This window comes from Miscanthus floridulus, chromosome 10 (genome assembly GCF_019320115.1).
Source record: "Miscanthus floridulus cultivar M001 chromosome 10, ASM1932011v1, whole genome shotgun sequence".
NCBI classification, from domain to species: domain Eukaryota; kingdom Viridiplantae; phylum Streptophyta; class Magnoliopsida; order Poales; family Poaceae; genus Miscanthus; species Miscanthus floridulus.
This window is the reverse complement of record NC_089589.1, coordinates 60,008,123-60,020,986: the sequence shown is the minus strand read 5'-3', so window position 1 is coordinate 60,020,986 and position 12,864 is coordinate 60,008,123. Positions and strand designations below refer to the sequence as shown.

Here is a 12,864-nt window from a genome sequence, read left to right as displayed (position 1 = left end):
GATAGAAGAAAAGGGGTATTAGGACTATACCAAAAGCATACTTAGAAAAGATTCTAAAGAAATAAAGTATACATGCGAGTAAATCTACGCCTGCTCCTATAGTTAAGGGTAATAGTTTTGGGAAATTTCAGTGTTCCAGAAACAATATGGGATTAATCAAATAAACATGATTCCATATGCTTCAGCTGTTGGAAGCTTAATGAGTGCACAAGTAAGAATTTACCCTGACGTAGTTCACGTGTCCGTGATATTTTGGCAAAACTCCAGTCCAGATATAGATCACTGGAATGGAGTTAAGAATGTCTTGCAATTTTGCAAAGTATTACAGGCCTCATGCTGAGTAAGAAAGAGCAAGTACTCTCAAATAGTTGTGGGTACAAATGTTAAACTTTGGCGAGATGTGTAGAGAAATCCACAGTAGTTGCTAACACTCGCAATTGGAGTTTTTATTGTGGAAAAGCTCCTAATAAACAGTTGTGGTATCATCAATGATGTATATCCATAGTATAGCTCGTCATGAGGCTTCAAGGACAAACAAAAGTGGTTAAGGGAATTTGTACCTAAAATTTACAATGGTAGACAACAGCAATAACCATTTTAAGTAAATCACTCCTATGACAACAAGTCAAGTGTGCTGCCAAACACATTGACATTAAGTTACATGTTGTAAAGGAGAAAATCCATAATTATTTTGAAAGCATTTGAGCTTATAAGTACCGATCAAGTACTTACGGATCCGCTTACCAAAGGCTTACCACCCAGTGCGTCCAGAGAACACACAACCGATATGGATTTACGGAAAGCCTATGATTTCTGGATACTAAGGGCCTAATTGAGAATCTGTTTCAAAACAGATAGGTGTATTGTAGCTGTTAGTCTGATGGTACTAACTGTTACGACGAGGCATGCTCTATGCACTAATCTGTGATGGAATGGGATAAAGATAAAGTGAACTAAGTTTTAAGTCATAAGGTGAGATCAAGGGAGAGAATGTTATATTGATCTCCACCCGGCTCAGTCCAATGACCAAGTCGGACCCTGACTCGCGCCCTGATCGGGGGCGCCCAGCCGTACTCCTAGCTAGTGGGCCCCCGTCGCATAGTGCTACAAATAGGAGGTGGGGCTAGGGCTCGAGATACGAGGTTCACCGCAGCTGCCACTCCCCACCTAACCCTAACCGATCAAGGGTGCGCTGTGAGCGACGGAAAAGCGCCATTGCCTTCGCCGTCGCCACTAGACCGTGCCTCCACTGCACTGCGTTCGACAACGACACCGCACCACCGTCGCCCCTCACTGCGTCGCTGTAACACCCTAGGTGTTTGGCTTCTACTAATTGCATTTCGTTTCATAAACATGTGCATCATCTATCTCATCATGCCATGGTCCCTGAAACATACATATGAAACATTCGCATATTCTGTTTGTTTCGTACTGGATTGCTTGTGAATGGTAGTAGTGCAACATATGAATGCAACATGAATTTCTCATATCTTGAAGCATGGCAACATGGTAGTAATGTGACAAGTATAGGATAACAACAAGGTCATGCAACATGTGAAACATTGTATTGAAACATATGTATGAATTGCTTGTTTTAATTTCTGTATCACATGTGATCATTAGAAGTGGTATAACAATTTTGTAAAAGTGGTTGATTATGGTCTATTACACCTTAACTATACTTAGGTTACTTGTTGGAACATTGTTCATGTAGATCAAAATGACCAAAATGCCCTCAAGTGCAAGTTTGACTTGAATTGACCCTTGGAGTGTCATTGTTTGACTGATTCAAAAGACCAACTTAGAGACTTTGCATGGCTGTGCACTCTTTACCAAAGTTGTAGCTAATTTATCAAGGAACAAAAGTTGTTTTATGACCAACTCATGAAAATGGCTAGAACATGCTCAAACATGGCCCACAAGTCAGAAGTACATGCTGATTTGAGACTTAGGAATTTTTCTAAGTCCTTAACTGTGTTGCAGTTCATGTACCCAACTTTGTCACCTTGTATCTCCCTAACCAAGCCAAACCAGCTTGAGCTCTAGTGGAAAGAGTTGTAGTTCATGTATAGATGAGCAACTTTGTTAACTATGGCATAGTCTAGATTGCCACGGATTAGGAGTTAATGATTGTCGAATACGTGCTGTCAGTCATGGTCATCAAACACTGAATCGCGTTTTCAGAAAACGTTCAGTGAACGTGGCCGACCGATTCAGAAAAACGACACCGTGTGGCACCACCCGTCGCCGCTTGCCTGAGCGCGCAGGCCACGCGCCGTGGACGCCCTGGCGCGGACAGCCGCGTCTTGAAGCCCCCAGCGCCTGCCCGCCGAGTCGCCGTTCCATTTTTGCATTCCCTCTCCTTCCTCCGCGCGCACGACGACCGGGACACCGTGACACCGCCGAGCAAATTCCACCCAAAACCGAGCGCCATTGCCCGATTCCTCTGAACCACAGCACCATCGTGAGCCTCTCCACGTCCTCGACCCCACCGCCACTCCATTTTTCATCTCTCGCCTCTCACAGCGCTGAGCCAACGCCGTCCGCCATTGCCGACCAAGCATCGCTATGCCGTTCGAGCTCGCCACTGCAAAAACGCGCCGGCCATCCCGCTCGTAGCCTCGTCGTGATCCCCTCTGCCACCCCCACCCCTCAGCCAGGTCGATTGTGCCTTGGTAAGGACGAATTCGTCATTCCCTTCCACCGCCGCCGTGGCTGTTCTCGCCAGAGATGACGCTCCGCGCGGCCAGCTCTCCTCGCGCCATTGCCATCCCTCCTCTGCCTTGAGCTAGGTCCGGTGAACCCTACTGAAGCCCGTAGAGCCACTCGTTAGGGCTGCAACGCCGTAGCGTCGTCGGAGCCGGCCGTGCCGTGGCCGAGCACCGCCGTGGCCATCGCCATCCCTCCTAGTTGCGTCAATAGCTGCAAATAAGGGTTCCCCTAGGTCCGCTAGGATGAGGCGAGCACGTAGACACCCTTGCCTTCACCGGAGAAGCTACCGGCGGCGAGTTGCGCCGTCGTCGTCCTCCGTTCCCCTGCCTCTCTCTCTGTCACGGTGGTCCCGCGTGTCAGCCGCAGAGGCTCAGGCGGGAGCAATCTTGGGCCGCGCCGCGTCTTGGGCCGCGCCTGTACGCTTCGCGGGCCGCTGTTCCGTCGGGCTGGTCCAACAACTGTGGCTGAGTTTTGTTTCCTTATTTGTTTTTGTTTTATTATTTCACAGATTTGTATTGATATTCAAAAATCTGTATTTCTTAGTGTATAGATCCAAATGCTATGGTTCTAATTTTGTTGAGTTCCTAGTATTGTCTAGTATTTAATAAAAATATTATTTGAGCACATGTTTTAGAAATTCTAGATGAATTAAATAGGACTTTGAAATGTGTTTTTAGATGCATGCAAACCTGTTTGAATTTTATCTTGAGTTTCTGTGGTCCAAAAATTATGAAATTTTGTGGGTAGTCTATTATTGCTTATTAGAAGCTCTGGTTAAAATTTCAGAGCTAGTGCATGTGTAGTTTTTAGGTTATAGAAATTCCTTTTATTAATGGGTAGATCTTGTGAGAATTTTCATAATTTTTCTATAGATCCAGTGAAGGTAAAATTTGATGAGTGCTATTCTTATGCTAGAATGATGCTAGGAAAAATGGGAAATCTGTTGCTTGACATTTTTTTATAAGGTTTCCTAATTATGCTAGAAATAGACATGTCATCTGTTATTTTAGATACAGCAAGTTTTACTTGCCCAATGGCTTTGAAATTTTTATGGTAGTCTATGTGCAGCATGAGATAGCTACTGTAATTTTTGTAGATTTTTATGAATAGTTTTACTATATATTGCTTAAATCACCTAATTAACTAAATAAATTGAAAAAGGATGTTAAATAATTTATTTAGAAGTTGGCACTATACTTTCTGATGTTTCTTAGGTATGAAAAACAAGTTGGTAAACTTGGTTTGGTCAAATTAGGCTTTTGCATCATCATTAAATAATTAAGTTAGCAACCCTGTCATTGCGGGACAGATTCTAGGTTTACTGGAATTTGATTTGGTTAACTTAAGAATCATGCTTTGATGTTTACAAATGAATTGTAGAGAATTTCATAAGCTTTCCAGAATGTCCTCTTGCAAGTCATTTGGATTTGTAGAACTCTGGTTGTGATTGAATTAAGGGACTATTTGTATGCATATGAAACTTTAAATGTTAAATTATGTATACCTTTACTATTCTAAGTTGTGGTAATGTTCCTAGGTGTTAGGCCTTTAACTGAAGATGAGCATCTTTATCTTAGGTTATGCAAGTTAGGTAAGTTGATCTTGTTCTTTAAGTTAAGTAGATACATGCTTAAAAGTGATTTGAATAGAGCTAATTACTCGGTAAACGAGTGTCCAGTGATGCTTTCGTAAACACTCACTGTGATTCATTCATCATGAGCATCATGTCATTCCTTATGCATCCATGATATTTATCTTTTGCATCGGCATGCAATAGGTGTACCGGAAGGAGTAACCCTGCTGGAATTCGAGGAACTGAGCGAGCAGCAGCAGCCGGCACCGGAGATTCAGGAGGAGCAGCCTTCAGGAGAAGTGCCAGACGAGGTCGCCGTTGAGTGCCCGGACCACCGTCCTTGCAACTTTGTGAAAGGCAAGCCCCGGAGCATATTAAGCCTCCTAATTTCCAAAATGCAGTTACAGTATTATTGTTACATATATATATTGTTGCATTAAGTTTAGGTGTTGGATGCAAACCATTGCTGCATTGGTTACCCAATCCTTGTCCAGATATTGTTACTCTGAATCCTATGTAGCTCAGGCTCGAGTAGTGCTTAGCCCTGCTTAAACGCGGTAGAAGTCGGGTGATTTCCTGTCACCTGCGAGATATAGGAAGATACATGTGGCACGGTTGGCTATATTTTTGCTATCGTGGAAAAGAACCAGTCTTAATTTGAAATGAAGACCGGACGGAGGCTTGCCGGTTTGCAATGACTCCGTCTGTGTCGCTTAAGGACTGATTCTTGGAGCCTTTCCTGTTCATGTTGAACGCATGCCTCTCTCTTAGTTGGCCATGTCCGATGACTGACCGCGAAGCCGAGTAGCTCACCTCAGGCCGGGAGTCGATAAGTATAAAGTGCGCCTCGGAAGGGAGCCGTAGGCGTGAGTCCAAGGGCAGGTGATTTAAAAGTCCTGATCGTCCTGGCAGAAGGGTAATCCCTGAGAGTGCTGGCGCTGATCAAACCCGCGAATTTGGTTCCTGAGTTGTTCCAAAGGTGACCCACGGCTACCCTTGCTAAGTATGCCAGAGTGAGAGTTAGGAATACCCCCTCAGCTGAGTTGTAATTCGATTCGAGTCGCCGTCTCTCCCGGTTAGTGAGAACTTGACGGGCTTATCTCCAATGTAGATACACTTAATAACTTAATGGTTCGGAAATAATGATATGATGATGACAGCCGTATTATACCTGCTATGGTTAATATTGTTTGCTCCTAATAAGTGAGTGCTCTAGTACAGGTGCTAATTTAGTGGACAGGTAAATAATGATAAGCTTGATAATAAGTTTAAATTGGTTACTATACTCATAAGCTCTTTTATGCAACTGTGTCAAGCTAGCCCACCTGAAAAGCCTTGCATGATCCTTGGTGTCTTTTATTTTTGGTTTTGACGGGTAAGTCTAGCTGAGTACCTTCTCATACTCAGGGTTTATCTCCCACCTGTTGCAGATGACCAGTTCTTCTTTGGTTGCTGCAAGTACTGCCTTCTCCTAGCTGGGGATGAAGACTAGGCCGTTGGGCGCGGTCTCTACTAGTTCTCGTACCTGATAATGCTTTTGTGGGACATGACTCTGATCTGGCAATGTATTTGAAACTATGAAGTTATGTACTAAACTATGTTGCTTCCGCGCATTTAAACTTGGTTTGTAATATTTTATTTGAACTCTGATGGATGTAATCCGAATGCTACTTATGAAATGTTGTAACGGATGATGTGTTGTGTTGAATCACTACGATCTTGGTTTGTATGTCGAGAGTTGGTTGAAATCCTTCGTGATTTCCGGACTACCGGGATTATGGGAGCTTAAGTACAGGAATTTGGTGATTGTTTTTGTACATACGTTCTTATGATTTGGTCGGTTCTGTTACAGTCGCCACTACCATGGTGATTTCTTCCTCCTCTGCCAAGCCCGAAGGTATGGCTCTCTACTTTCTTCTCTCTCTCTAAATCTTCTCAGTTTTCCCATGGTTTATACACTTGCAATAGTAAAGTCAACCCGCTAGATCTGCCCCTAATGATCCTATATAGTCCATCAGATACTAGTATAACTCTATTTGACTGAATTGAGGATATAAACACCTCTTTCAACACACAAAAACATAATCTATTCATGCAAAGGATGCTTGGAGATGGAAACACTGAATGCGTTATTATTGACAGAATAGAAAAGTTTAATTAAAATGCAACATGTCCTTACAATAAAACCAAGAGAGGGAAACTGAAAAGGCACCACAAACTGAACCCAGCTTCCCCAAGACAATGAACAGGAAGCACGGTTAGATTCCCCAAGACAATGAAATTGAAATGTGGAGCTGCCGAGGATGTGAATGACAGAGTACTTATTGGAGAGGGTTGCAACTTGCAAGTGCTACAAGTATAGAAGAAATGTAGTGCAGAAGGGACATATCTGCCACGTCTAAACACGAATCTCTAGGACATGCTGCATCTTATCATGCATTCCGCTCTTGTTCCACTGAGTCAGGAAGCCCCTATGCAGGTTCACAAGAGAGAGCTTCTTCAGGGTGCGAAGCGATTCAATGCCTTGAGGGACCTTATCCAGCTCCGCCAAGGACACAATGTACAGACCTTCAATGCATGGGAGAGCACCTTTTCCAATCACCAGCTTCTTGACATTTGGCATGTGCATCAAGACAAGCAACTTTAGGTGGGGAAATGATCCTGGAGGAAGAACCAATGTATTTGCACTACGCATGTTGTTGAGCCTCAGATTTGTGAGGTTTGGCAATTGTGGAGCGAGCATCTCCAGTGGATCTTCTGAAAGGTGGCACCAGCTTAGAGCTAAATACTTGAGGTGTCTCCCATGGCCTCGAAATAGTGGGCACTGCAATGTTCCCTTCGCCCATTGCCCTCTGATAATCAACCTGTGGAGTCCTGTGGACCTTGGCTTGAGTGCCTCAAAGCAAAGTGGCTCATTTTCATCCTTTGCAGAAATAAGCAAGTTGGAAAGGAGTGGCATATTTGATAGGCTGGCAAAAATATTTGCACAATCAGCAGCACTAATGTTGTCAATCCACAGAGTCCTTAGCTGCATCAGTTTCTTCAGCTGTTCAGCCAAATCCTTGCTGGCTTCCACAGTCTCAAGAGTCTGAAGTTCTACCAAGTTCGACAGATCTTTAGGCGCTTGCATCCCGATGAAGTACCGAAACTGTGACTGCTTCTCATCAGCATATCTGTCAGCTAGAAGGTGTCGTAGCTTCTTAACCTTAGAGATTCCTCGTGGAAGTTTCTCTATTTTTGTTTGCTTGATATCCAGAGTCTGGAGGTTCAGAAGCTTCTCAACAGAATCAGGTAGTGATCTGACCTTTGTACGACGCAAGCCGATGTAACGTAGGTTAAAGAGATTCCCTATAGATACTGGCACTTCGGTAATCTCAGAATCTTGTAGCTCGAGAACAGTAAGGTAGCTGGATTCAGATAAAATTGACAATAACATGTTTGGGGAGGATGAAATTGTTCCAAGTGATACTAGAGTTCGAAGGCGTGGAAGTTTGACTTCTAGAGATGCACTGTCTTTCCATCCATATGACGATAGGCGTCTAACATACTTATCCTTGCCCATCAATATCATTGCTCCATAGTTGTTTGCAGTGCCAAACCTCTCCTCTTTCGCAACAGCAAGGGCAAGATCTCGCACAATATCATGCATTGTACATGTACTCACCCTTCCCTGCTCATCATTTTCCAGTACTACCAGCATATTGCGGTGGATCAGCTCCATGAGGTTTCCCTCAGCCACCTCCTCTGCTGTGTTGTTTTCTTTGCTCAATGCAAAGCCTTCTGCAACCCAAAGCCTGACGAGGCTCTCACGTGGGATAGGGTAATCTTCAGGGAAGAGGCTGCAGTACAAGAAGCAATTTCTTAGGTCTCCTGATAGATCATGGTAGCTCAGGTTCAAAACTGCCCGGACATGATCATTTTTTGATAGCTCACTTCGAAGCTGATTGTAAATTTGATTCCAGATGTAATATGTTTGTGCCCTCGAAGACAATAAGCTAGCAATTGATACAATTGCTAGTGGCAATCCCTGGCACCTATCTACTATAGAAGTAGCAACCTCGACAAGGTCACTGGGGCACGCATGGCCTTCCTTGTTATAGAAAGTCCTTCTGCAGAAGAGATCAAATGCCTGAGTGTTTCTCAGAGGCTGGACATCAAGGCGACGAGTCGGCTGAGCAAGAGCAGCCACATGATTCTTCCGTGTTGTGATGATGATGCGACTTGATTGAAGATTTTGGAATGCATCAGACATTTGAAGGTACACTTCCTGGTCCCAGACATCATCCAATACAATCAAACATTTCTTATTTTCGAGCTTTTGCTTTATTTTTTCTTTCAAATCATGGACATCCAATTTGTCAATGTTTGGTGGCACCTGCTCTTCACGACCAACCTTCATGAGTAACTTCCTAAGCAGAGCTTCTATCGTGTAGGTCTGGGACGCGACCATCCATGCTGTAGCAGGAAAGTTGATTTTTTCACGTTCGTAAACATTTGTTACAAGGGTAGTTTTTCCAAGTCCACCCATGCCTGATACGGTTATCACTGTGCTGTCAAGCTCATCAGAATACAGCCATTCGGTGAGCTTTCTCCTGTTATCTTCAATCCCCACAAGATTTTCATCTTTAATGAGTAGTGGGAAGTTATCGCGCGAACGTTGTCTTTCCATCTCAATTAGCTGATCAGCAACAAGCTGTGAAGGCTGAAACCACAGGTCTTTGAGTTCTATAACTTTCTTGATCTCCTTCTCAATCTTGATAACCTCTTCTGCTATTTGACTAAAAACCAAGACATAATGTGACGCTTTAATGAAGTACTTCTTCAGGAACCATTCTTCCTCCATTTGAAGTGTGTGATATGAGTACTTGTCCATTACATCCTCAACATGATAGGCTACCTTTCGCACTTCCCCAATCCAACCCTTGACGACTTCATCAGTGAGGTATACTGTGCCAATCTTACGTATGACATTGTTCATGGCTGTCAGTTGCATTCTTATTAACTCGATCTTGTCATTCATATCCTTCAGATTATTAACCTTTTCCGATAATTTGGACAGCATTTTCTTGGCAGTTTCATCTGCTAAAACGCTACCAATCTTTGTCAGAGCAAGGAGTACTGCTTCTGCCATTTCTGCTGAAGAAAAAAAAAATCCTGTTACAGAACATAATGATGAATGTCATCGAAATGTACAGGTTTGAATTTGATTTGCACGTCCAGACAGCAATTTCTTCTATGGAGCCATAACTACCAGTTTTCCTGGATAATTGTGGCTTCTTTGATATTTAATTCTAATACTTACTGCATGGATGTGTAACTTGTTCTTTGTATTTACATACAAAAATGCTAGGCTTGGTGATGTGAAGACAATCATACCAATCAACAGAGGACACTGCGTTAGTACAAAAGAAAATAGATGCAAAAACTTCATTGCCTGAGATCTAATAGGCGATAGTTAGTGGCTCATGGAGTTCTCCAATGTGGCCTCTAAAGTAGAACCATTTTACTCAAAATCATGACAGAAAAATTAAGAATGATACAACGAGTTTAGCACATGCCTTAATGTCATCAATATACTGTATCACAAAAAAAAAGTTCAGATCAAATTATCTGTGAGGAAAATGAAACAGTGGTCAGGCAAGCACTAAAAATATAGACAAAAGTATCATGGTTGCACCATGCAGCACATCCAGGTGCTCAAACCTGATGGCAAATGCAGTGACAAGTTGGCCAAGAAAGCCTAGTGCACAGTTATAAAGTTTATTTACAGAAGAATTCAAAGGAATGTTAACACCTCTTTAAATATAGGAAATGTATGTGCAGACCAGTTTGGTGGAATTGCCAAACTGCTAACTGTCAAGAAATTGAAACTGTAAACTAAACAGGTAGGATATGCTATGATATTGGGAAATGCATGGATCAGTGACAACTGACAATGATGTGATATCCCCTGCATAGTTAAGTCCGTTCTTTCTTTTTTTCTGGGACCAGGTATCCAATGCCGGAATTTAGCAATAGTTTTTATAACAGCGGAGCAGTTGAATAAAATTATATTTAATGAAGTTAAATGTGAAAATATGGAAAGCATTGACTGCAAAACACAACTTGCTTCACACCACAACACAAGGGCTGGGGCTGCATCTACTACACAATAGATGGTAGTCTGTTTCTTTTTTTTTAATGATATGGCAGGAGCTCTACCTTTCAACTAAGATAGAAAATAGTATTTATATACAGTAGGTCAAGCGCCTTCCAGAGGCATGGCAAAGAGATCCCAGGACGAACATGCAGGTCCCTCCCCCCGCCCTCCAAGCAGCATGAAAGGAGAAAAAACACCCCAAAAGGTACCCTGTTGGTGCTAGAGCCCTCTTTCTTTGATCACTGTCTTCCTTAGCTCTCGAGACCACTTGCTGCGCTGTTCGGAATTTGTTTTAAAAAATCCTTCGATTCCTTTCCTTCCATATGTTCCACATTATGTAAATCACCATGCCATTGAAGCGCCCCCGTTGAATGGTAGTCTGTTTCTCTTTTGAATCAAATAGCACTTTTTTTCTAAAACTGCACTCTCAACTTTACTAGGTGAACACCTAGGCTAGACTAATTACTTGAACATGTGTCGGTCAACTTCGACTGTTCGACTATCACATAGGGAAATACTAAACATCCAAATCCTCTCATTTTTATTTGATGCAAGATGTTGCTAAACGCACATGACTAGTCCCATTGAGGGAGAATTGAAGTGAACAATAAAATCAGCATGTCATTAACAAATGAACTGTCATCCATAGATGGGCATGTAGGAATAACTGGAACATGGTTGCAATTGTCCAAGAAAATCCATCCAGTTACCAACAACACTACAACAAAGCATCAAGCAATGATCCGAAGATTTAATCTGTAAGTTGACGTGCGATTCGTGTGATAGATCTGGTGCTCACCTGCTGGATACTTGCTGCCGGACTACACAAATGGGGCCGCGGCTCAGGTGCTCGCTCAGCAAAAAAAAAAAAAAACCCTGCAGTAGTAAAGAAGATAAGAGGGGATGAAAGTGGACTCGAGACAGACATGAATGTTGAAGATGAAGAGATGACGTATAAGAGATTGTCTTTCTAATAAAGAATAAAAAAATAAAAAATCGGATGAAATCAAATTAGCGCCGTCGTTGTGCATCACGTAAGCGCCGCACGAGTGCAGGGCTGCAGGCTGCGCAGCGCAGCTCTATCCGCTCGCCGGCGGCGTGAAGTCGGCGGCCACTCAGCGACGACGGGTTGCAGTAGCGCCGGCGGCGCAAGAGATGGGCCCGTCATAGGAATGGTTGGAGTCAAGGGAATGTGGGCCGCGTGAAGGGAGGGTGAGCCCAGCCCAGCCCAGAGGAAAGCTGGGAGAATAAATAAATGAGGCAAAAATCTTGTGCTTTGTAAAACCTTGTAAAATTCCTATCCGTTGTTGAACAAGTTCTTTGCTGTTCTGGAGCAATATATTAGCTGGGGAAAGCTTTTTCCTGGACCCGCTATATTATATAAAAAAATTGAGGCAAAATTACTATGTTTTCACTAGAGAATAAGATTTCTTGAATATATATATTTTTAGATTAAGTTCCTGTATATATGCATTCAATTTTTGTCGAATCATGGAGGACAAATGTGTCTTGTTAAACAAAAATGTTTTTGTTCCACTATTTTCCTTTCGTTATATAGGCTGTTTCAGGATATAAAAAAGTCACATCAATAGATATTATTTTGCAATTCTTTTTAATATGATATTAACGTTGGAACAATTGATGATATACGTGGACATGTGGTAAGGGAAACCGAAATGTTGTGGGTAGGGCGTCCGCCTGCCTGAACGGCCCAACAATGCCATCCGCACGGTCGCACCCATCTGCTCGAAAAAAATCTCCGCTCTCACTTTCCTCTCGAATCATCGCCGCGCCTACATCTATTCTCGAACCCACACTTAGAAACCGCGGAATGCTCCACAGCAACCGCGCTCGCACCGCCGCGGGCGCAACGTGGCAGCGTGCTGCACCGCGCCTAAGCGCCGCCCACTGGCTTCCTATCTCCCTACCGCCACTCACCGCTAGCCGCCGAGTTCTCCGCGGCGATGCGGCGTGGTCCACGGGCACCGCTCCGCACGCGGCATTCTTCACCGCACCCAGCCGCCCGCCAGCCGCCATCCTCCTTCTCCACGGCGTCCAAGCGCCGCTTGCTGGCAACCGCAGTTATCCAGGTAGGTCGTGGCCACCGGCGATGTCGTGTTTCAAGTGTTTCAGGTGTTTCAAAAGTATGTTTTTAAGTGTTATGATGTGTATGTTACAATGGCTGTATACACATGTTGCAAGTATATGTTTCAAGTGTTTCAGGTGTTTCAGACATAGTTTCAAGTGTTTCATCTGGATGTTGCATAGCATGCATGTTGCAAGCGTATGTTTCGAGTGTTTCATGTGTTTCATACGTATGTTGCAAGTGTTTTATATGCATGTTGCAAAAGTAGATCTGGATGTTGCATGCATTTGCAATGGCTTTGAAGTGTTTTTAGGTGTTTTTGCAATTGTTTCATACGTATGTTGAAAGTGTTTC

At 43.3% G+C, this 12,864-nt stretch overlaps 1 protein-coding gene across 2 annotated transcripts; it reads right to left on the bottom strand.

The window, feature by feature from the left end:
- Positions 1-6,404: 6,404 nt before the first annotated feature.
- Positions 6,405-11,296, bottom strand: LOC136484758 (disease resistance protein RPM1-like). Of its 2 annotated transcripts, none has more exons than XM_066481710.1 (2): positions 11,224-11,296; positions 6,405-9,421 (listed from the first exon to the last, which is right to left on the bottom strand). In XM_066481710.1, the coding sequence occupies exon 2, from the start codon at positions 9,414-9,416 to the stop codon at positions 6,684-6,686; it is 2,733 nt and encodes a 910-aa protein (XP_066337807.1). In that variant the 5' UTR covers positions 9,417-9,421; positions 11,224-11,296; the 3' UTR covers positions 6,405-6,683. The 2 variants fall into 2 exon arrangements, with proteins under 2 accessions (XP_066337807.1, XP_066337808.1); XM_066481711.1 differs by having other exon boundaries at positions 6,405-9,418; positions 11,224-11,267.
- Positions 11,297-12,864: the final 1,568 nt, after the last annotated feature.